The 26,425-nt window shown below is 33.1% G+C and overlaps 1 protein-coding gene across 3 annotated transcripts; it reads left to right on the forward strand.

Moving 5' to 3' along the window:
• The first annotated feature begins 399 nt into the window (after window positions 1-399).
• On the forward strand, window positions 400-4,385 carry LOC110111641 (14-3-3-like protein). Of its 3 annotated transcripts, none has more exons than XM_028693180.1 (5): window positions 400-557; window positions 1,173-1,630; window positions 1,715-1,793; window positions 1,960-2,082; window positions 4,080-4,385. In XM_028693180.1, the coding sequence occupies exons 2-5, from the start codon at window positions 1,224-1,226 to the stop codon at window positions 4,368-4,370; spliced, it is 900 nt and encodes a 299-aa protein (XP_028549013.1). In that variant the 5' UTR covers window positions 400-557; window positions 1,173-1,223; the 3' UTR covers window positions 4,371-4,385. The 3 variants fall into 3 exon arrangements, with proteins under 3 accessions (XP_028549013.1, XP_028549014.1, XP_020699256.1); XM_028693181.1 differs by having other exon boundaries at window positions 547-685; XM_020843597.2 differs by lacking the exon at window positions 400-557 and adding an exon at window positions 564-695.
• The last annotated feature ends 22,040 nt before the right edge of the window (window positions 4,386-26,425 follow it).

Raw genomic sequence — 26,425 nt, forward strand, 5'->3', positions numbered from 1 at the left:
TAAAAGCAAATGCAATTATATATTATTCAAGCAATAAACTCGGTGTAATAGTATAGAAAAATGCCAAAAATTCTAACTTAATCATTGTTTCTCGTTCTATAAAAAAAATGAAAAATAAGTTTTTTATTTTAAATTTTGTTCATGAATTTGATATAATTATATTCATGCAAATATTTAGAAGGTATAAATCTTACAATTTTTCAAAATAACTTTAATTTTCTTAAAATGAAACTTTCCTAAACTTTTTAATTAAAATTGCAAATTTTTTTTTTACATATCTCATCCAACCAAATGAGAGCATAAAAAAGTTAGTTATTTTTTTCTTGGAGGGTCTAAAAATATAACGATGTCGCATAAGGCTCGGGCAGTTGATTCGTGTCAGCGCTCCGCATAAAGCGGGTCAGCTTGTCTACCTGTCATTTTGGCCATTTGCTCCCGAACAAATATAGGCCGGCCATTCTTAGGGCTTCCCTTCACCTTCGCTCCTGTCTCTCTTCGCCTTGGCCCTAAGGAGCTCCGCGTCGGGTATAAAGGCGATCCAGATCGAGGATAAGCAGGTAAGCCTTCATAGTTTCTGTGCTATTTCTTCGTCTCGAGCCTTGCATCTTCTCAGATTTTTAAGGTTGTTCGAACTTGGAGCGGATCGGATCGGCCTAATCGTGCCTAGGAGCGCTGTTTCGTTTAGGTGGAAGCAGGTCCTTGCGTTTGTTTTAGTTGTTTTTGGTCATTTTCGGACGGCTACTCCTTAATTAGCATCTGAGTTGTTTTTTTAATGTAATTGGTGTTTGTTGTTGGATCTGTTTGCCTCAACTGGAGCTTTTATTTGGCGTTTGTTTGTTCTATGATGATCCTTAGATTTTTTGTTTTCTTGATGTCATCTTTTTCATTCCCTCTTGCTTTGTTTTTCCCTTTTACATTTGAAAGTCAACTGGATAGCGTGGCTTATTTCTTTTATGATTTTTTTTTTTTCATTTTGTGGGTAATAATTCGTTACCCTTTGCTTTATTTTTCTAATTTAATTTTTCTGCTAATTTATGTTGGTTGTTTGGAACATGGTAAATTCAACACTTGGATGTGCGAACCGTGAATATTATTTCCTTCTCGTACTTAATTTAGATTATTTTTTTTGTGGAAAAAAAAAAAGATTGAGATTTGCCAATATTTTGATGCAGATCCCAGAAGTCTTGCTGAGCTATCGTTCATAACATAAATCACAAGTAAAAATGTCATCAGCAGAGTCCTCGCGTGATGAGAATGTCTATTTGGCAAAACTTGCTGAGCAGGCTGAGCGATATGAGGAGATGGTTGAATTTATGGAGAAGGTAGCAAAAACAGTTGATGTGGAGGAGCTAACTGTGGAGGAACGCAATCTTCTATCTGTTGCTTATAAGAATGTAATTGGTGCTCGTCGGGCCTCGTGGAGGATCATATCTTCCATTGAGCAGAAGGAAGAGAGTCGCGGGAATGAAGATCATGTGGCCATAATCAAAAACTACCGTGGGAAGATTGAGGATGAGCTCAGCAAGATTTGTGATGGAATCCTGAAGCTGCTTGATTCCCATCTCATTCCTTCTGCCACTGCAGCTGAGTCAAAGGTCTTCTACCTCAAGATGAAGGGTGATTACCATAGGTTTGTAGAGATTTGTAGAATTAATTCGGCACAAATAAGTAGATTTTTTTACCATTTTTATACGGGTAAATAATTAATGCACAGGTACCTTGCTGAGTTTAAAACTGGAGCAGAGAGGAAGGAGGCTGCTGAGAACACACTGTTAGCCTATAAATCCGCTCAGGTTGGGACCTTTTCTTTATTTGATTTGCTTCACTATATAATAAGTGCTCTATGTCTTATCGCTATGATTTAGTTTTGTTCTTACAATCCCAACTCTTTTTTTTTTAAACATTACAAATAATGCATATCTAAGGGATATATGCACTTATTTTTAAAAAAAATTGCAGGACATTGCATTGGCTGATCTCACTCCAACTCATCCTATAAGGTTGGGATTGGCACTTAACTTTTCTGTGTTCTATTATGAAATCTTGAATTCTCCGGATCGTGCTTGCAGTTTGGCAAAGCAGGTAATTTTCAACATTATTTTGTGATATGATGAATTGTCCTACTTATTATTGTGTGAATTTGTTAATTTTTATTCAAAAAATAAAATTGAAATACTTCTCCTACTAGTGCCTTGGCTAGAGATCATCATGAATTTTGTGTTAGGATTGCTTAGAACTACTTGTGGACGAATTCATATCGGTGTTGCTCTATAAATTTTCTAAAATTATGGTTTATTTCTTAGTTTAGACTATTGGTGGCCCGCATATGGACAAATTATATGTTAAAGAAATCATTCAATTATATGGTCTTCCCACTTCCTTTGCATCTGATAGGATGCAAAGTTTATTAGTTAGTTCTGAAAAGTATCATGAAAATAGTTTGGCACATAAATAAAATTTTTATCTCTGTTTCATTAGAAAATTGTCATTTATTGTTACCTACGATTGAATTTACTCCCAATAACTCTATCAACACTATCACTAAAAAATCACCCTTTGAAGTATTGCAAGGTTAAAAATCTAGGAAGCTTATAGATCTCATACCCTTATCCGCGCATTCATAGTATAATGTTATTGGATTATTTATTATGTGCATAATTTGTATTCTAATATTAAAAAATCTTTGTTTTGCAAAATGACATGTACAAGAACATAATGAAGGTAATTAATTATGTCTTGGTTCATATTCCTCTTAACGCTTCCCACTAACTCTTTTAAGAAACTAAATGCCCTCGTCGTAGGCCCTTATAAGATGCTTTGTACGCTTGGAACTAATGCATATACATTATTGATTTACTTGCTGAGATGAATGTTAGTTTGACTCACAACATTGAGGATCTAATGACATTTAAGGATTCTTTTAAGCTCCGAAATATCTATAAAGTATCTCCATGAATGGAATTTTTGCATCCCACCAATAACACTAGTTCTAGTTTTACCTCCAACTTCTGCCCAATTTCAGTTGTTGAGCAAATTCTATTATATAAGGTCATACAAGCCTTTCAGGTCATACAATGTATGTCTCTTGACCTTCTGGATGAGTACCTTCAGCTTAATTCTACATAGGAGAGTTACTTGCACTTCATGGGAGTTGATGATGGCTAGAACAAATGTTGGATGTCGTTGGTGTGATTATTTAAAGACTCCATTTTCTTATTTAGCACTTACATTTTGAGAAAATTTGGATTTGTTTTTCTTAGAGTTATTTATTGCCTTATTAATTTATATTCGAGCCAATTTTCTTTCAATTGTGTCATTTTTTATTTTTTTGTAACCTGAGGACCCTCTAACTATAAATAAGGACCCCAAGTCTATGAGATTGATTTAGTGTTGAATAAAACTTGAGATTATTTTTTATGAAGCTGTGACAGTCTTTCCTCTTCCCCTTGTATCATGTATCTCTCTTTATATATGTATTCTTTGAAATCATTATATTTAGGAATGGTATATATTAAAATATAAAATAGTCTAATTCTTTTGTCTTGTATTGAATACTGATTATTCTTCATTATTCTTTTATAGTTTTAAATTCATATTATAATTCTAGATTTACATGATAGATAGAATCTTCTAAATAGATATATTCTATTTTCTAATGTAGATCTAATTCTCAATTGAATATTAATAGATTAGACTAAGTCAGATGTATTTCTTTCAATTGAAAATATATAAATTTCTTATCGAATTAGATTCTATAGAAATTTTGAATTTGCATAGATTATGCTTTGTGTATTCCAATGTAGATTTTATGGATTTTCATCTATCTATTAAATGGAATTTCCTTAGAATTTTAGAAATATAGTATTCTCATTCTAGTAGAAGTATTTAGTACATTTATATGAAGCATCATCTGCTCTTATTAAGTTTAAATCTTTTCATTCTTCCTTTTTATATTAGTAATCCTTTCAAATTGGCTAATTTTGTTTGCAGGAATCCTTCATGTTTGCCTGGTTTTTAATTTCACATTATTCCTTTGATCTATCGAATTCTAACTTTCATTTTTTTTTTCTTCTGTAAAGGCCTTTGATGAAGCTATCTCGGAGCTGGACACACTGGGAGAGGAATCCTACAAGGATAGCACATTAATCATGCAACTCCTCCGAGATAACTTGACACTCTGGACCTCTGATATAAATGTAATTTCGTCTCCCCTTACTAATTTTCTTGCTGATAATCACTTGAGTTCTTTTTTCTTTGAAGGAATTGCTAATAGTGGAAATTATAAAAGAAATCCAATAGAAATTAGTTATCATCCATTTATTTGGAATAGGAGAAACCAACTGAAATTTCTTTATTTTTCCTTTAGTTGATCAAAATCTGTTCATCACTTATCTATTAATTATTTGAAAAGATTAAATCATAATATCCCGAGCAAAATTTATTCATGAAGGGTTTCAGAGTCATCGGTTTTTCTGAGAGTGATGTAGAACTAGAGCGGACTTTGCTAGGGAAAGGAACTCCTATCAAAATCTATAATATTACTTCAGATTTTTATTCAAAATCTGAGAGAAATTCAGATTTTCACAAAGAATGCTGAGTGGCGTTCAGATTTGCTCTTCAAATCTTCCTAAAATGAACACTGCTCGTGGACAGATTTTAGGAATTTTCAGGTGGAGAGAAGTGAGGGAATTAAGGCTTAATTTGCTTCTAAACAGGGACTTCCTTGAATCCGGGATCGGCTGGTCATCAATGTGTGTTGAAGAAAAACCCCAAATCCTTCCAGAATCTGATAAGGTCTTCAGATTTTTCTAGCCAACGCCTTAGAAAATTACAGATTTCTCATAAGGAGAAAGTAGAACCAATTGGAAGAAAATCTGTGCAGAGGATTCAAGAGGAGGTTTGATGAAAGGGGGAGAGAATTTGGGAGGAGGAGGGGGAACGGGTAAGGGATTGGGCGGCAGCAATCAAGGGTGACTGGGACGTGCTTTCCAAATCCAAAGAATTGAAATAGGAAATAAATATGGGGGTTATAAGTCTGTGGAGAATTCGGCCAAGGAAAAAAAAAAAAAAAGAGAAATAATTTGAATTATTTCTAAATGAACTTATGAGATAATCCTGAAATTGTTTCAAGATTTATTGTTAATCCTGAAATTAAATTCAGGATTTGAAGAGTTTGGGGGGAAATTAATTTGAAAATTGATTTCAAATTAAGAGGCCATTAATGCTTTAATTGGGGAATTAATGGGAGGAAATTGAGGGGGCATTTAACTCCTAATTCAAATTTCAATTTTGAATTGGAGAGTTAAAACCTTCCAAATGTGGATCAAACCCAATTAAGAAAAATTTCAAATTTGAAATTTGAAATCCAAAATTTGTCATGGGTTTATGATTTCAATTGAGCACTTTCCAAAAATAGGTGAGCTAAATTAAGAAAGAAATTTGAATTTCAAATTTTGAACAATTTGAATTTCAAATTAATTCCTAATATCAAAAAAAAATGAAAACAACGACGGGGAGAGGGAAGAAGGAAGAAATCAAAACAATATACATTAAAAAATAGAAATATTATTAAATGCTCATATATTTAATTATTTATATTATATTAATGATCACAATTTTTTAATATTATATTAAATATTATTCTTAAATGATAATTATATGTATAAAATTTTATTATATATTTTAAAATTTTATAATTATTATTAAATGCTCATATACTTATATTATATTATGCTAATTTTATTAATTTTTAATAATATTATTATTTATTACGTCATCTGATTCAACCCTAGTTCGATAGGTCAAACAGGTCGAAACGTGAACTCTCCTTCTTCCGGTTCGTTGTCTGGTCCGATTTTCACAACCTTGTATAAAAATATAGATTTGTCGTAATTATTGATCTGCTCTCATTTATTGATCATTTTGATTCACACTGATCACTGATTGATTGAGAAATTCATATAGATTTTCTACAATTTCTACTAATTTGGAGTGAAGTATGCATTTTAATTCTAAATGTCTTGTATTGACTGTGGTGGTAGGTTCTCGTAACCTATTGGGCTTTTGTAGTTCATTGTATGATTTTAGTGATGAGATGAGTTAGGACTTAGTGAAGTGAGGCTAATCAGGATCTTCAGGTTTAGTCTCATTTTTATATTTTGGAATTATTCTTTTGTAGATAGGAGTGATTAATGATAGATGTATATTACATCTTAAACTCTTAGTTATTGTACATGAATTTTGGGTAATAAAATTAATGTATATAAGTTATAATTGATTTCACTAGATTGATTTATCTTAATAATTATTAGAGGCTTTGGTAGATTAAATAGAAGATACAAAGATATAATTCATTCAAATTATTTCATGTCACATGGGAGATGTTGGTCACATGGGAGATGTTGGTCGAAAGTCCTGGTTATGCGATAATGGTTGGAGAACTATGGTTGGGCAATGTTGGTCAAAGGATAATGATTGGGAAGCAATGGCTGGAGCACCGTGGTTAGGCGATGATGTACAAAGGGTTGTGATTAGGTGCAGTGTAGCACCCTAATATCTAAAATTGGAAAAAAAAACTTCATCTTTTTATCATCTAAACATCAACCATAGCTTACTAATTTTATCCAGATAATATGAATAGCGAAAAACATACATACATTACTATTTAGCCAATATTTACACATTGATTCATAACCTAAAATAAACATATACAATTTAGTCACGCTGTGGTTTATCACTACAATTACATCATGATCACAAAAAAGGTAGAACTAACAGGAATATAAACCTAAACTTGCCACCCAAATCCATCTCTCCTCACAGGTTCCTTACTGTACCACACGTAGTCTGAAGTCTAGGTAGTTATTTGTCAATTATTATAATTTTGAATGAATTGGTAGTTATGAGTATTATTGTGTTGATTGAAATATAGAGTTGTTGAGAAATTGGGTTAAAAAGGTGAACTCTAGATTTTAGATTTTTTTTTTTCCTTCTAGGAGCTTTGCAGTGCCAATCTTTATTGAGCCCCTACATCATACTCTCAAAACATTGGCAAGAATTTATGTTTTGAGGGAGTGTTGTGGCACCAGGTAGTGCCTCCACGATGCTGGGGATGGAATCTAAGAGATTTTGGAAGAATATGAAAGATTCTCTCGAACATCATACTCTCAAAATATTGTTAAATATAAAAATATATAAAATCATTTGCTCAATCATTTGGCATCACAGCTTGGCATGGAAGAAAGGAAAGAAAGAAGAAGGAGAGAAAACGTGAAAGAATAGTTTCCGAGTTTGAAGTTCGAGAATCATCCGTCTAGCCAATACCTTTATAAATATTGTCTTGTGAAAGTAACTTGTTAAGTGAAGCAACCTTATGGTGATTGGTCTTACAACCAACTAATTGCCAAAAAAAAGAATGGTGAAATTTTTATTGGATTTGGTATATTGAGAAGAAAAGAATTGTTAAAATTTATTTCTAAGTGAAGAATTATCTCCATCATATTTATTAAATGCTGAAATCAATATTCATTTGATTGCTTTCTTAAAAATGGAATTGCTAAAATTTATTTCTAAGTGAAGAATTATCTCCATCATATTTATTAAATGTTGAAATTAATATTCATTTAAATGATTTCTTAAAAATGGAATAGCCAGAATTTATTTCTAATTGAAAATTTATCTCCATCATGCTTTTCAAATTCTTAAATTAATATTTATTTGATTGATTTCTTAAAAATGGAATTGTTGGAATGTATTTCTAGGTAAAGAATTATTTCCATCATATTTATTAAATGCTGAAATTAATATTCATTTGATTGCTAAAATTTATTTCTAAATGAAGAATTATCTCTATCATGTTTATTAAATGCTGAAATTAATAAAAATTTGATTGATTTCTTAAAAATGGAATTGCTAAAATTTATTTCTAGGTAAATAATTATCTCCATATTTTCTTAATCAATTCAATCGAGCGAAGATTCGCTCGATTGAATTGATGATTAAAATATGGAGATAATTCTTTTCCTAGAAATAAATTTCAGCAATTCTATTTTTAATAAAGCAATCAAATGAATATTAATTTCAGCATTTAATAAATAAGATGAAGATAATTCTTCACATAGAAATAAATTTCAGCAATTCCATTTTTTAAAAAGCAATCAAATGAATATTAATTTCAACATTTAATAAATATAATAGAGATCATTCTTCACATAGAAATAAATTTTAGCAAATCCATTTTTTAGAAAATAATTAAATAAAGCATTTACTAAATATGATGGAGATAAATCTTCATTCAGAAATAAATTTCAACAAAACATATTCTATAATTCAAAACATTAATGTACACATCTGTATTCATTCTAAAAAATCATATATAATTGAATGAGCAATTACAAGAAAGAGAACAAGAAGTACGTGAATTAGAGTTGAACTTGGAAGAAAAGAATATAGAATTGCATGCAGTTAAGATAGACAATGAAGCGGTTTGGGCTAAAGAGGATCTCTTCTGGGAACAAAAATCAAGAGTTGGCAACAAGAGAACGTGACAACTTAGAATCTGAAAGAGCCCAACTTCTTAAGAAAATTCTTGATTTCCAGGAGCATATTCAAGATAAAGAGAATCAATTTCTTGCCTTAGAAGAACAGCACAGAGTTTCTTAGGAAACAATCCTTTACAAGGATGAGCAATTAAGGGAAGTGCAGGCATGGATGGCACGTGCTCAGGAGATGGATGCTTTGCAATCAACAACAAACAGGTCTTTACAAGTTGAACTTCGTGACCGCACCAAACAGTTCAATCAATATTGGATTATTTTGCAGCAACAATTTGTGGATATGGAACGTCACCATCTGCAAACTATACAACAACTTCATTTGGAGCTTGCCGAGTTGAGAGGTAAGAGTGCAGTATACCAGGATAGCTCCCAGATTGTTCATGAAAACCAAACTGATTCATCATCTTACCTGCAAAACGAGGGGAACCAAGTGAAAGCAAATGAGGCCCTTGTATTAAGCAGCAGCTTGACATTTGGCTCTGATGGAAAACTTCGAGTTTCCAGTTCTTCTACCGAAACTGAACTTGTCCCTGTTTCGGTGCGGTCACGAAGTTCAGCTTGTAAAGACCTGTTTGTTGTTGATTGCAAAGCATCCATCTCCTGAGCACGTGTCATCCATGCCTGCACTTCCCTTAATTGCTCATCCTTGTAAAGGATTGTTTCCTGAGAAACTCTGTGATGTTCTTCTAAGGCAAGAAATTGATTCTCTTTATCTTGAATATGCTCCTGGAAATCAAGAATTTTTTTAAGAAGCTGGGCTCTTTCAGATTATGAGTTGTTACGTTCTCTTGTTGCCAACTCTTTATTTTGTTCCCTGAAGAGATCCTCTTTAGCCCATACCGCTTCGTTGTCTATCTTAACTGCATGCAATTCTATATTCTTCTCTTCCAAGATCAACTCTAATTCACGTACTTGTTGTTCTCTTTCTTGTAATTGCTCCTTCAATTATATATGATTTTTTATAATGAATACAGATATGTACATTAATGTTTTGAATTATATAATATATTTTGTTGTTTAGTATTGATAGATGATATTAGATAAAATCCACTCCGTTGTACCTACAACATGCCAAAAATTGTTTACCAATAAATTTTTTAGTATTTTTTTATCACTTTTTCAAAAAAATGTTTCAATTTTATTTTTAGGTTTATATATAATGCATTTTGATTCAAATTCCTGCTTTATTTATTTAGCCAATACATTGAAAATAATAGTATTTTAATTTAGATTGTTTATCGATTAAATGAGCAGAGAAGGAGCATAACAAAAATCTAACCCTCTATTTGGCAACTAAGGCTTCGTCTATGATGTCTTTCTTAATGCATCTTAAAATAATTTTTTTAATACATAAATTTTAATTTTTATACTATAAAGCTACTTAAAAAAAAATGTAAGAATGATATATTTAATAACATTGATAATAAATTAATTGTACAAACAATTTCAAAAAATGAAGATTTGATGGGAGAAATTATAGATAATATATAAGTTTTTTGTTTTATCATATATTTTATCTTTTTATAACTAACTATTTTAAAAAAATTGAAATCAACAATGCTGGTTGCAAGCCTGGCTAAAAAGTTTTAAGATTTTTTTTTTTTACATCAATGATTTGTGCCTCCACTTCAAAAAAATCCTGGCTCCGCCCCTGGCCGCGCGCAACCGTTTCTCACAAGCGGGAAAAGGTTTTTGGGCGAAGTTCCATAAATATGATAACATAATTCAAAATTATGCCCTCTTAGTTATGGACATATCCTTCCGATCTTCTCCCCATAATGATAATAAAATTATACAAAACTAAGAACAAAACAGGTGAAATTTATCTTCTTGTAGTTAAAAAAAAAACGAGTTCATGAAAAACAAACAATCATCAAACTCAATTTTCAAATTCAAGTTACATCGGTTTCAAATAATTACAATTAAACAAAAAAACCCTAAACGCCCAATTCTAGATCCAATAAACCCAAGAACAACAGTAAAATCTTGACAAAACCAAATAAAAGCCACATAAGCATAACCATAAACTATGGGTGCACATTCCCAGAATTTGAATTAGAACAAAGGGGACTAGGAGAACAAAATCTGCAAAAAATTCCTCGACTTTGAACAAGAAGATTCAAATTCGAGATATGGTAGGAAAAGAGAAATGACGATGAGTTCACCTGCGCATTCGAAGTGACAATGCAAGCTCCGAGAGCATCATTGAAGTACAGAGCGTTGTAATGGCGGAAGAGATTTTAGATATCCGGTAGCGTCTCCGCCATCTCCGGCTTCTCCGACGAGACTTTTAAGCTTTTATTTCTCATGATTCGGACTTGAGAGCTCTGCTCTTCTCTTTCTCCGACTCTTCTTGCTCTGCTACATTATATTTTTTTTTTTTGAGCATTTAGGTCATTTAAGACAAATTCACAAACACAATGCATACACATTTTTTTTTTTTTTTTTGAGCATTTAGGTCATTTAAGGCAAACTCACAAACACAACGCATACACATAGACTTGAATCCTATATCTCTTAGTTGGAAGTCTAAGATCTCAACCAATAGGTCAAGGAGAGCTCTGTGATTGAGAGATTAACATGCATGCCACTTTATTTTTTATTATTTAGTTAAAACTTTAGTATTATATATCTATCATCTATAAAGCAAATATATATATGACATAACATAGGGAAGAACGGATGGTGATATGGTGGAGAATGGTGATATGGTGGAGAATGGGGCAGAGATTAGGTTGCAGTCAATAAGGCGCCATAGATTATAATCGGTGGAGAGGTTATCGGTTGGAATGGCATTGGCTCCACTAAGATGTTCGTCAAAACCGTTGGCAGAAAAATGTTGGTAGAGTTGAAGGCGCCATATGACTATTGGTAAGTTGGGTTGGAACAATATTTTTGAGATTAAAGATGAGAAATTTGAGAGGGGGGAGGTACTGTGAAATTGGCTAAGGAGGATGAGATATTGGAGTTGACTTGCTCTAATACCATAAAAGACCCTGATGGCAGAAAAGTTAGGAGAAACAGAGAAGCAGAAATAAATAAGGAAACAGAGAAACGGCCGAGTTTTATAAGAAGTTCTTTCTTCATTCAAGCACACCAATACAGGGATGAATGTACATGTATATATAGCTTTAACAGATAAGAATATTGGTTACAGAGTAGTGGTGAATCAGTTATGGGAACGTGGTGAAGAGTATGTGGCAATCTGTTACAACTGCAGATATGATAGGATTAGTTTCTAACTGAATGCTTGATCCGTTCCTTTGCTGATTGTGCTAACAGAGGATCAATCCTCCTGGAGCCAAATATAGAAATATTTTTTTGCTCGTAAACTTGGATCAATAACCAAGACAGAAACAATCTCAGAAGATCGCAATTTTGTTTAATGGCGTCCGGGAAAAATACCTGAGATGCGGAAAGGTTCCAAGCGGGGCTAGTCTCTGCTGGAATCGCGGAAACCCTAGGATCGGGAGTCCATATTTTGAGGGGGTGGAGAGGGTTCACTAGGGCTCCATTTCACGTAATGCGGAGAGAGAAAGAGGTGCAGCTGCAGAGAAAGAGCTGCGAGGGTTCCGGGATTGACGGAGAAAGCACGCGAGAAAAAGTCGCGCGCGAGAGAACTTGACGGAGATTTTTGCTCTGCTTTAACGGGGGGTTACGGGAGTAATGGAAAGGGTGGATATGAAAATTTGAAATTTTAGCGTGGTGCATATGTAAATTTAAATGGGAATTTACATACATATCATTCTAATAATTAAAATTTAAATATTATCTCTTTATTACTTATATAAAATTTTAATATTAAATATATAACTTATATTTTATATTTATCATTTATATTATTCTATAAATTTTAATAATTTATTTTATGTATTCATATTTATTTTATAAAGGATAGATATATAATATTAAAATTTTAACTATTAATAATATAAATAGTATGAAATAAAGCGGTATGTATGTAAATCTCCCGATTTAAATTTAAAAGCTTGACGTGGCCGATATGTAATATAATATATAAATAAAATGTTGCAGAGCAAGTCGAAGAGTCGGAGAAAGAGAAGATCAGAGCTCTCAAGTTCGAGTCATGAGAAATAAAAGCTTAAAAGTCTCGTCGGAGAAGCCGGAGATGGCGGAGACGCTACCGGATATCCAAATTCTCTTCCGCCATTACAACGCTCTGTACTTCGATGATGCTCTGGGAGCTTGCATTGTCACTTGGGCACCGCGAATGCGCAGGTGAATTCACCGTTATTTCTCTTTTCATTCGTTATTCTCGAATTTGCATCTTCTTGTTTCGTGAAACAGTTAGAGTTGTTCAAAGTCGAGGAATTTTTGGTAGATTTTGTTCTCCTGGTCCCCTTTGTTCAAATTCGAATTGTGGGAATGAGAACCCATAGTTTATGGTTATGCGTATGTGGCTTTTTATTTGGTTTTGTCAAGATTTTACTGTTGCTGTTGGGTTTATTGGATCTAGAATTGGGCGTTTAGGGCTTTTTTGTTTCATTGTAATTATTTGAAGGTGGTGTAACTTGAGTTTGGAAAATGAGTTTGATGATTGTTTGTTTTTCACGAACTTAATTTCTTAACAACAAGGAAGCTAAATTTCACCCCTTTTGTTCTTAGTTTGTATAATTTTATTATGTTATGAGTAAAAGTAAAATTCTTATTCAAATTTTTAAGTTTTATATTATATTATTATTACTTTATGAGAAAAAACATAACTGGAAGTAGCTTTCAAACTCTATAATAAGTGAAACTGATCATCTTTATGAAAATAAGTTTCAGAAATAAGAACTCATTTTCATTCATTTTTTATCAATGAAAGATTTAAACTTTACTTTTAATTACTTACAATGAAACGAATTCACCCCAAGTGTGTTTAAGCACTAGAATATGAGCAAACTGCCTGGTATTCCTTAAGGATATTTTCAACTGGTAGAGGTTTTTTTTGTTGTTGTAAATCACAGACAGCAAAGACTTTTTAAATGAGCAAAGAGCCTCTAAAGGAGATGAAAATTTATCTAAATTGTGGTTCATTGTTAAAAAATGTCACTTATAACTTGCAGAATAACATATACCCTGTTTTTGTGGTTCGGTGCAGAGAAAGAGCACTTATATCTTACAGAGTGACATATACCCTGGTTATATATATCAGCTGTTTCATTGAAATTTGTCCACAAATATGGGGCTTTTTAAGTCACTATGAGATTGCTCAGTACCATCATGGCTGGTTCTCTTTAATCATTGGTTGATGTATGGCAGCCTATGACTTTTTATTCAGGAAGATTACAATTGCCGTACCTTGGACCACTGCCCCTCTTCAAGCCTTTGAATTGTTTGGGTTAAATTTGAAAAACTTTTTTTTCCAATAACCTTCTTTTACTGGCAGCCTCTTTAAATCAGCCAGCCTTTGATCTTTCAATATCCACTAGATTAAGCGTAACATTTGTTCTCTCAGTTGAGGATTTATTGGATCAATTATGAACATGTCATTTGATGTAGTGGATCGGCAGAAAAATCGGATGTGTTAGAAGGAATTCTCAATCCAGGGAACAACACAAGCTCTAAGGCTTCAAAAAGGATATATATTCATCAATGCTCTTTCCTACTACAATACTTGCATATTTATAGGCTAAGAACATTCTAGAAGCTAGTAGTAACAAACTATGATAAGCTATTCCTAAGTAAAACCTTAACTAAGATGTTCTACATCACCATTGCTTAATTTTTACATATTTATGCTTCTAGTTGTATGATTTTTTTGCTTTGAACTTAAAGAAATTTGAGTAGATCGAAAATTTTGTAGATGTTTCTCACGCATTTGTGCTATATGATATGAACATTATGACATTTGCCAAGAATATTTACGAAGCAAATTCATTTGACTATCATTTTGTAGTTTGTGGATTTCCTAAACATTAATAAGGCATCATTATATTAGTTGAGTGTTACACAATAATTCTTTTCATTTTACTAACGTCTTCACATCAATAAATCTTTGAAGGCTAATAATCTATGTGATAAAATAATATATGTAATAGATGCAATATACTAGAAGTATGCAGTGCAATTCAAAATCTTAAGGAAGTGTTTTTGCTCATTGAACTTGAGATATCTTGTTAAAAGTATATTTCTTCTCAAGAAAAATATTTCCTCAAGATTTCTAATTGCCCTGCACGCTTCTAGTATATTGCATCTATCACATAGATTATTAGCCTTAGAAGATTTATTGATGTAAAAACATCAGTAAAATGAAAAGAATTCTTGTGTAACACTCAAATATTATATATTTATATAGTTAACACCCATCCGCTATTTATAGTAATTCCACCCACATCTCTAATAGCACAAAAAATTCTATCACTTTCATGAATTGTCCCTAATTTGTTCGTGGCTTATGCAAATACATCATTTTATTAGTTATTTTCTTAGAGGTGAGTGATACATATATAAATAAGGCAGAGGTGGATGGTATGGACGTAATTTTCCCTAAAATATATCGATAAACATGACGCTGGCCATGGAAAATGGAGTTCACATAGCTTGCGGCCATTACTGTTATTGTAGATACCAGTTAGATTATATGTTTATGCAGTGTTAATTGGACCTTGCAATGTACAATTTTTAAGTGTTTGTGTGTGCAGAAGTATTGGAACTTGTCGTTATATTGAAGCTGGTCATTGTGAGATACACATGTCGAAGCCTCTACTGAAACTTCGCTCATCTTCTGATCTTAAGAATTCCTTATTACATGAAATGGTTCATGCATTCTTATGGATCAAGCGAAATAACAAGAGCCGGAGGTACCACTTCATTTTATTATTATTATGTTGGTTATATAATATGTTCTTTTTTTTCGTTTTCTCATTGTGAATCCATATTTTCTTGAACAAGTAGACATGATAACTATTTTTGGGCCAAAGCAAATGAAATCAACTCCAGCTGTAAGAATGATGATCAGGTTTGTCTACAACTGCTTGCCGTGTATAAGGAGAGATTGCTACGTATCCTTGAATAGGCTGCTTTTATGCTATTTTTATATTCTTGGGTAAATTGTAAGTGTTTATCATATTTTTGGCTTGCAAAAATCTTCTATCTCTGTCATTTATGTATCAATATCTTTCCGAGCAATCTAAATTCTATTTTAACTTCATTTAGGCATCGTTTGGGACGGTTTTCTTACTACTTAAAGCAGCTTTCTAGTACAACAAATAAAACATTTATACTAGAAAGCTCCTTTAAGAAGCAGTAAGAAAGCCATCCCAAACGAAGCCTTAAATCTATCATCTTCCCAAAGGGCATGCACATTTAGTTTATTTAAGTGCCACTATAATGATTATCATGTAGATTCTAATGATGAACTTATTAATTGCCCAAGGATGTTCAAATTCAACAAAAATCTATTACTAGTAAGATATAAAAAGTTAATAAAATAGGATGTAAACCTATAGGTAATGTGCAAAATTAATGTGATTAAAAGCTTCCTTGCATCGGAACTGAAGAATCAACATAGTAGCGAATGAGTATGGTAATATTATATTAAAATTATGTATTAAACTGTTATAAAGTTGGGATTATTTGATAAAAAAATTGGTGTGCCACTAATATGAGTTGGTCGTATAACTTAGCAGATATGATTATGAATTTCTTACATTTATAATATCTAAACTAGTTAATTAATTTAATAGATTAAAAACTAAAATCCATAAAAACATATTTCTGAAACGTTACTTAACTGCCATTCTAAGAAATCTGTTTTGAAGATTTCATATTACTGCACCTTTTCTTAATTATTTTCCAAATATTGCTAAAATGTTTCTTCAGGCAAAAGCTTCTTGAAGGATATAATGGCAGTCACTCCTATTTATAATTATGAAATACTTGTTTATCACTTTCTTTCTTATCTCTTCAGAGACCATGTAGTGGCTATAACATTAGTGATCAGCACATGTTTCATGATGAAGCAGAGACCGCCACTGCTCACCATTGGATGGTAATCTAGTTGTTTCTTTGTTCGCAAATAATGCTTTGAATGTGCTGATAAAAGAGAAAACTTCTATTTTTGGTTAACTTTGCAGTGTAAATCTTGTGGGCATGTAATCAAGAGAGATATCGATAGAGGATCTTGTTCGCTCAGTGACTTCCATGGGGGCGACTGTGGCAATTTGTCATGTGAATGGCACAGGTAACTGAATAAATAATCTTAATATTTGTCAAAGAAAATTAGCAAGTTAAATTTGTTTGAGCTAATTTGATTGAGTGTTTGCTTTATCATTCAAGAATTAATAATAATAATAATAATAGTCTCCATTTATTGGTGAGCTTTTTTTTTTACTTTCCAAGAACAAAATCTCACAAATAAGTGAAAATTATTATTATTATGATTATTTTTGGAAAAAGATTATGTGAGGAATCTTGATGGAAAATATAATGAGGGGCTTAAGACATATTAGATTTAAACGAGAATTTTACTTTTAACAGGACACAATGGAGAAAAAGGATTCATGTAGCCGACTCCATGTAGTGGGACAAAGGCTTGATGTTGTGTTGTTGGGCTTCAAAGCTCGTAGATTTAAATTGAGATCAGTATAGTTTAAAATATTATATATACTATTAATTTTAGAGTTGATGTAAGGATGTTAAAGCTCATCTTGATACATTTTGCATCTGGATATCTTGATACAATTTTTTAAATTTTTTTGGGAGTGTTGAGCACTAAGTGCAATTTAAGCTAGCAAGTTAGTGTCAATTAGTACATTTGACCACTGGCACTGGTATGCAGCGGGAGCCACGGCTTCCAACCACTCCATCAGTTAGTGTCAATTAGTACATTAGATGAGAAGATTGTATTATTTTTATATGGTAATGTTATTTATAAAAATGAAAAAAAAAATCAATTTATAATGAGAATTTACTTGAATGGGGACATTATAAGGTGGCATAACGGGAACATTTTTGCTTCGTTACTTATGACAAGATCTAGTAAGTAAAACAGTGTGTGCTAAATGCTAATACATAGTGAAGTAGTCATTTGCACATGAGCAAACAGATGTTAAGTTCAATATCATTCTACTCTACAGAGATTCACGCATGCAAAAAAAAAATTGTCAAGATATCTTTTGATATAAATTATATGACTTAAAAATTTTCAGATTTTTATTAAGATGATTTTTTTGTGGCACTAATTCCAAAATCTAATGATTTTTAAATCCATTCTGATAAATATATATATCAGGATATCATCATATAGCTTATTCTGAAAAACTTATTGGAAATTCCACTGGCTTATCTTTAGTAACATGCATGTATAAAATTCTTTCAAGATGTTATCTGATCTTTATTAGTTTGGTGACCAACAATTGTGGCCACTAAAGTTTTGTTTGGGACGGCTTTCTTACTGCTTCTTAAAGCACTTTTTAGTACAACAAATAAATTTGTTATATTAAAAAGCCGTAAGAAAGTTGTCTCAAACGAATCCTAAATCTATTAAAAAATTCATGAATGTGTGATGTTATCCAGAATTTACTGCAGTATATCAAACTAATTTTTCCATTATCAGGTTCTGTTAATTAAAACTATTCGAGTATATGTATTTTCATTGTGAGAATAGATTTTTTTGCTGTGTAGGCACAAGAAGCTGTGCTCTGGTCTACATAATAAAGCAGGTATTTCTGGTTTCAGAGGCAAGCAGAGGGCTGTGGAAGGTGAGACCTTTTGCTTGAAGTAAATTTTTTTTTTTCATCCTCCTACAAATGGAGGATTGCCAATTTTTTCTTATTTTTAAATGAAAATAAAGATTCTTTTTGGTTAGCAGTATTTTTCCTGAAATTATGAGGCAAGGAGATTACTGTGGAAGGCATTCTTTTCCTTTATAATGCAATTATGAGGCTATTTAATTCAGAATCTTTTAGATGGAAGTATTAGATAACTATATTATTAAGATGATGCCATTACCTATAAAATATGATGTATTTGGTGTAGTGCTGTCTTGTTTAATGGATGTAATCTAATTAAAATGACTGGTAATAATGATTTTTTTTTTCATTATTTTCATATTTATCAGATAGCCTGACATCCAAACATTAATTGATTTTTAGATCTGACTTCCATCAAAAAGTCTTTCGGTCATTACTTTTGAAAAAATTATTACGTGCGGTGTCTGGACGTATCCGGAAGCCAATCCGGACACATCCGGAAGCAAATCCAGATGCGCCATGTCACTCAATGCACAATGCATTGGATGAAGTGGCGCATCCAGATTAGCCTCCGGACGTGTTCAGAAACCGCACAGAATAATCTCTCTTACTTTTGTGAGCCTTTTTTCAACATTGACACAATTTCTTTTAAGGGTTCATTTGGTTGCTTTTATAGAAAGAAATGATTTTGTTTCCACTCACTTTAATTACGAAAATAAAATCATAATTTTTGTCAGGGTTTTGAGACAGTTTGTCCTGTTTAAAATCAATGTTGATTATGACTATTTTCAATTAAATAATAAATTTGATCATTTTTCGAAACATGTTTTTGAACTTAAAGCAACCAAATGATCTTTAAATACTATAGCTTCAAATTTTCTTTTGTTAGTGTCAATCTAATTCCTCAGCCTAATGCTTGGAAATGTAAATAAATAGTAAAATTCAAAATTATCCTCCGTTTTTTTGTATGTGGTCAATTTAGTCCCAAAATTTCTTATTTTTCCAACTTAGTTCATCAACTATATAAAATTTACCTCAAATGATTTCTCAGATAGAAATTGATGGAAGTTGGCTATAAAATTGATCCCAATTTAGTTCCTCCACAATATAAAATTGATCATAATTATGCCCTGAGCAAATATTTGGGATCCATTTGGTAATGTCGAGAGACTAAATTGAAGAAATGTAATATTTGAGATTAAATTGGCATCATATGAATAATTAGATGATTATTTTAGACTTTTTCCAGGTAAACAAAGTCTAATCGGATCGTTTTTTCTGCAACTTGAAAGTTCAGGTGTTCAAGAGAATGCTGGAGGCAAACTTACAGATATATCCCATGTGAGCAGGCAGACCAGAAGAATTCAACCAGCAGAGGACCTTAAGCCCCTCAGCATAATAACGCAGAAGAAATCGACTAATTTCTGCTCATCTGTGAGTGCCAAAACTAAAAGCTCCGAAAACTTACAGAAATATCAAATAACTTGCCAGCAGAAGAAATGCAATGAGGGTATCATTGAAAAGAACAAATCTTCTAAAAGGAAGAGAGAAGTTTCATTGATCATTCCTTGGTTAGGTGTTTGTACAGATGAAGAATCAGAAGAAGACAAAGAACCATTGATCAACAAGAGAAGTGTAAAAAGAATGAAGCTGAAGGAATCAGAAGAAAGAGCTCGACAGATTGCTTTAACACATGAAATTATATATCTGGACTGATTTTTGAAAATAGTATTTGTACAATTGGATTGTCAGATAGATTCAGATTATACTACAGGAACTTATTTTGTAAGTTAATTTTTTTTTGCACAAAGTTGATGTTTGTTGTTTTGTAAGAAAATGTTGTAAATGTAATATGGTTCTGTTACAGTGGAGTCTCTTCTTCTTGGTACTCTGGATTGCTTGCTTGTATGTTCATATTCAAGATTTCAATTGAGAAAGAATATACTACAGGAACTTCTGTTGCTTTTCAAAATTCTTTAGCAACTTTCCTTTGAGTTTGAATTTCCCACTAGTGTTCCTACTGACATTTTTAGTGTAATTATAACTGAAAATACTGTATCCATTGAGCCCCAATATATCTTTGTGCAATTATAATATATATAGTAAGAAAATCATAAGAATTATATTATTTATTGACACTTAGACTTCGTTTGGGATGACTTTCTTACTGCTTCTTAAAGCAACCATTTTTGTACTAAAAAGCTACTTTAAGAAGTAATAAAACAACTATCTCACAGACAACTTACAATTTTTGCATTGTATGGCCTTTTTTATAACTATGTTAAAAAAATAAAAATTTGAGATCATTCTAAATAGCCTTAAGGCCTCAAAATGTGAGAGCTTTACAGAGTATTTATTTAAAAAATATTAAAATGATTTGTGTCAAAGGGGGCTTCTATCATTGCCTTTAATGAATTGTGTGTAGAAAAATAATTTGAGTGTGACTCCAACTAACACAAAAGTGGTTCTAATGGAGAGTACATATTTTTGTTTTTTTGTGCACCTTTTGTTTCATCCTTTATAGGAGTAAAGTGAATGTTCTAAAATAGATAAATTTGTTAGATGATGCTGACTAGCAATAAGTGGTTGTTAGAGCCTATTTCAAAAAAACATATGAAAATGAAGTTTGTTGCTAGGCGCCAAGAATAATATGATTAATCTTTTTTTTTTTTCTTTTATTATATTGTTTTTAAGAGATTGGTGAGAGAATGTGGATTGCCTTTACATTAATTATTTCATTTGCACTTATCTTGTGCTAGAATATTCATGATATAAGAGAGACTTTATCATCTTAACCTGTATTAAAATTTTGTACACACAAAGATACGTTGGGAAAAGCTCAAAAGAGATATGAGAGTTTACATGAAAATTTTGAGATGGAGAAAAATTGTTGGACATGGCCCAGTTGAAATAATTCCGCTAGTGTAAGTTGTAGGTTATAAATGACACCCTTTCATGTGATTAAAAAAGGCTTAAAACAATATAGTTGACATGAATTTCATTATGAAATATAGCATCCGTGATGAAGTTAGAGTAGCCATAAGCATTTGAGTTTTCACCAAGAGAATTTGGAGGTATGCTTGTTCATTCTTCTTATATTAAAGGAGGCTAGCAACTAAGAATTGATATTGGTAGAAATGTTATGCATTGGCATTGGTATTGAGGATGGGTGTCAACCTTGTCGTTGGCCTTTTTTATGATGGTGAACATCGACAATGTTGCTGAAGGTGGAATCAAACTTATTGGAGACAACAGACATCAATGTTAGTGATGATGGTGTGCATCCACCTTATTTAGGTAGGGTGACATTAATGTTAGTGATGATGGTAGATGTCAGCCCTATTAGTGATGTCGAGCATCGATGTTCTTATTCATGGTAACAGTTAACTTTATTGGCAATTATGAGCATTAACATTGGTGTTGATTGGATATGGCGAGTGTCAGCTAGTGCTAGATCCTAAACCACGTCAATGGTCGGTGCTGACTGTTAAATCGTTCGCGATTTTGAGTGGACAGTTTTGATTCCGCTGAATCGAAGGCTTGACTGCAGGATCGATCTCGCGGTTTGAACGTAACCACGAAACAGACGAATCCAGACCGTTGATCGTAAGATCAACGGCATTGATCTCAAATAACGCATGTGTTACGTAAACCGCCCTAGAGAGGGTTTTTGGGTTTGTTCGCTAGATCGGATGGATCAAATCCAACAAATTTTTAAACACATAAATAGAACATGAAGATCATTCACGGGGAAGTGATTTTAAGGTCTAAAAAAAGATATCTAGAACCCTATTTAGATCTAAGTGTAGTGAACTAGGGTTTCAATTTTACCTTAATATAATGGATAGATTCGAAAGTTCTTTGTACGATTGAGCTTGTAGACTGTCCACGAATATTTTCCTAGTTGATGTCGAACTCTGAAATTCCCTCGATCGATGGGAAAACTTCTTGGAAGCTTCTTAGCCTCGGTTTAGCCGGGGGATCGCCGTCGGCGGGGGGTCCGCGAATATTTTCCTAGTTGATGTATTTGACTTGAAGAAGGTGGAGGAAGGTTGTGGGAGCTCTCAAACCAAATCTCAGAGTCCGAGGTTGCTTGGCGAGAGAGCAAGAGCAAAAGGTCCCTCAAATCAACCCTAAAATGGGTATTTAAAGGAATAGAACCATGATGGACGGCCAAGATCCGATCTAGGTTCAATTAGGAGGGAAAATAAATTTAATTGGTAGTGGTTTTACATGTGAGAGGAATTAGAATGATTTAAGTGCATTAAAGGGGCTTTTATTGGGCTTAAATGGGTTAAATTAACCCATTAAGACTTGGGTTGACCAAGTCAAAGGTTGACTTGGTCAACCTAGTCAATTAAGCCCAATGGGGTGTGGGTTTGAGCCAAGGAAGGTTGGAATTGATTTAACATTGAGTTGGACTCAAAAGGGTCAACCTAGGTTGACCTGGACAACCCGGTTGACCCAAGGCCCGGGTCTAGGCTCAACAGATTTGATTTGACCCAAGGAAATGATTGGGGTTGTGGGTCGTGGGTCCTGGCCTGGTCAATTTGACCAGGTCAACCCCTTGGACCCAAGGTTTGACAAAATCAAGGTCAACAGTTAGAAACTCCAAGAAAAGAAAAAAATAGAGAAGACCTCAGAAGATAGCACCAGAGGATGATACCACAATATAAAACAAATGAAAATACTCGAATCAGCAATAAAGACCTGTAAAAAAGGAGAATCAACCAAAATATCCTTGGTAAGAGAAGAAAGCTCAACGCAAAATAAGAGACCAAAAGAGACCCAGCAGGAGGAAAAGAACCACACAAACTACAGCTAACACCCGAGGAAAGCAAACATGCACAACAAACCCAGAAAAAAAAACCAACAACAAAGAAACCAACCCAACCCTAACAAGAGGAACAAAAAGACAAAGAGATAAAAAATAACAATAGATTAATAGACCAACAAGACAACCTAAACACAGTGATCTATAGAATAGATCTGCATAAAAAACTCAAACCAAAGAAGACACCATATAAAAAAAGGCAAATGCCGGCATGAAAAAAAAAAAAGAGCAGAAAAAACCAAGGCATGTGCAAGGAAGGAACTAGAAACAACCACCACAATAGCTAACTAGTAATGTAAGGTAAACCATATGCATCCAACATAATTTTTCCCTTAAGTATAGTAGGAATATTTAACATGCTAAAAGGTATGAACAATTCATGATAGAACCTTCCTTAGCCAACCAAGCCGCACACATATTAGAAACCACTTTAATGTAAGAGAATTAACTCAGTAATTCCATCATCTTTTCAAAATTATAAAAATTAATAGTGTTAAGACACTTTTTTGCATTAACCAAAAAAATCAATCTTTTAGAATAAGTTTCAATCTAGATTGTCTAAATGTTACAGTCGTAGCACAATCTTAAACCTTTAAGCAAGGCAAACAACTCCACACCTACAACATCACTATTAATACAATTGAAAGAAAAACAACACTCCATCTTTCCATTGTGATCCCGAATCAAGCCACCACACCCTTTACTAACACCATGAATGTTAAGTTTAAACTCATTAATACGAGGCTTAGACCAATTGATAATCAAAGGAGTAATCACATTAGAGTATCATAATGAATATTAAAGAAAGTCAATTATTCCTACCTCTAAAGTGTTTCAAAGATAGCAAACCACCCTTAAAGAGTTGTTAAATTTTGAACAATAAGGAGCCAAAAACCCTTTGATGACACATTTTAATATAATTATGTTTGCTCTTATTCCTCTCATCCCAAGGTAATCAAAACACTAATAAAGGAATGATGGTGAATATAAGACTTTTTTTACTTTAAGATGAAACCAACCATCTAAAAAATTAGAAATATCCAAGTTATTAAAATCAATCTTAATTTGCAAACCTTTTTACAAAGCAGTCCAAACTTTAGTAGCCACACACCCATTCAAAAAATCATGACTAATAGTTTCAACATAATAACATCATTGACATTTAGAAACTAAACATAAACCTTTATCTTGTCATCTACTATCAACAAGAATAAAACCTTTTAAAATTCTCCAAACTAACATAGAAGAAGTTAAAGGAGTAGACAAATTCTAAATCTTATCAAAGGTAGGGATAAAATCTTTTTTATTTCTAATTAAATGCCACACTTTATTGAGACTAAAATTATATCAACATATAACTTACACATAATTTTATAATTATAGTCACTATTAATGGGGATATCACAAACCACGTCCACCAAGTTTTGAGGAATGCACACAAAAAGGTAACTTTTTTGAGTTAACATCATTACTGATGAACTAAGAAGCTTTCAATGAGAAGGTAGAATGAGAATTGAGATCTGAGTCCAGAGACCCCTCACAAAACCAATCATCCTGCCGAAAGAAAGATGAACAATAATGAATTCCCCATTGAATAATTGCTTCTACATACCATTTAATGTTGCCGAAGCTTTTCGACCTCAGGGATTGAATTTGTTTATGTTGACCCTTATACCTCAAAACACGCGAGGAATGACCCAAATAGATGAATAAAACAATATGTGCCTTAGTGCCACACATCATTTGAAGGGTCAAATGATCTTCGATTGTCAAACGGACGGCGTCATTGTGATCAGATCATCGAATTCTGCTGGGTTGAGGCCCCTCGCAATTGAATCGAACGAGATCGGTCGAAAGGAACGACCAACGCCCAAAATTAAAGTGTAAGGTTGAAACGATGTCGGATTGACAAACAAACTTCACTGTTGCGTCCAGAACATTATCAACCCCTGAAAACTGTATTTTGATTATTCAATTTAAAGTATCCATATTGATGGAATAAATCTCGAGACTATTCGAATATGATGTGAAGGCACGTATTACGAGAGAAATTAGCCTCGTCGGTGATGAAATGACGTCCGATCGAAAAATAGACAGCGTCATTGTGTCCAAAACGTCGTCGGCATTAAGAATATATATTTTATTTAAATAATTTGGATCAACTGAGGTGGTGGAATAAATCTCGAGGCAATTCAAATATGATGAGAAGGCATGCATTACGTGGGAAGTTAACCTCATCGATGATGAAATGATGTCCGATCGCAAAACGGACAGTGTCGTTGTGCCCAAAACATCGTCAACATTAAGAATATATATTTTTTAATCAATTTGGATCGTTCAAGGTGGTGGCACAAATTCTGAGATGATTCGAATATGACAATATACATTTCGATAAAAACTAGGCCTCGACGATGTTTGGAAGATGTCCGATCGTGAAACGGACAACGACATTGTGACCGAAATATCGGCGACAAAATTGACACACTAAACGAGGGAATTGCACATAGTTCGAGACAGATGCATCTTAATCGAGACCTTTTTTGAGTCAATTATCACACTTCCATCATTCTGATTTGTTAATAAATTTAATAATAATATTTTATTATTTAATATTATTATTCAATCTAACAAGATCGAACGTCAAAAGCTGTCTCAAATCCTAATTAATGGGATTACCTCGTACATGTCGAACCTGCTCGAATCTCTGGCTATAGCCCCTAAATCCCGCAGATGCCAGTCCTAATTTTTTTTTTGGGATATTTGGGCCATTTAAGACAAACTCATACACACAACGCATACACATAGACTCGAACCTTAGACCTCTTAGTTGAAAGGCTGAAAGCCTTAGCTCTCAACCAATAGGCAAATAGGCCAAGGAGAGTTCTAATCACTCGTCAAATATCTGCTTCTTCATTAAGAATGAAAAAAATGAAACTTTGCGAAGCCCTTGTCTTTCTTCAGCGTCCATTCCTCTCTTCCTCTGCCCACGAGAGACAGCCGAATTCCTCCAGTCAACTACCGAACTCCACTTTCTTCTTTTTCCTCCCGGAGATCCACCCTCTTCCCTGTTTCTCAGTTCCCTCCATCAAGTTGACGCCTCAGGCCGATGAAGAGGGATGAGCGATACATACTCTCCTTGAGGCGGCGCTAACTTGGCAGATCCCATACAAAAGGCCAGGCTTGGCGAGGTTGTCGTCAAAATGCTGGCTGCAATGCCATATCTCCATCCATTTCTGTCAAGATGACGATCTCCTCCTCACACAAGCAACTTTCATACATTAAACTCCATGTTCAAAGCCTCTGCAGACCGATCTCTTCCTCCCATCTCAAGCCTCCTC

The sequence above is a fragment of the Dendrobium catenatum genome, unplaced genomic scaffold, assembly GCF_001605985.2.
Source record: "Dendrobium catenatum unplaced genomic scaffold, ASM160598v2 fragScaff_scaffold_231, whole genome shotgun sequence".
Classification (NCBI taxonomy): domain Eukaryota; kingdom Viridiplantae; phylum Streptophyta; class Magnoliopsida; order Asparagales; family Orchidaceae; genus Dendrobium; species Dendrobium catenatum.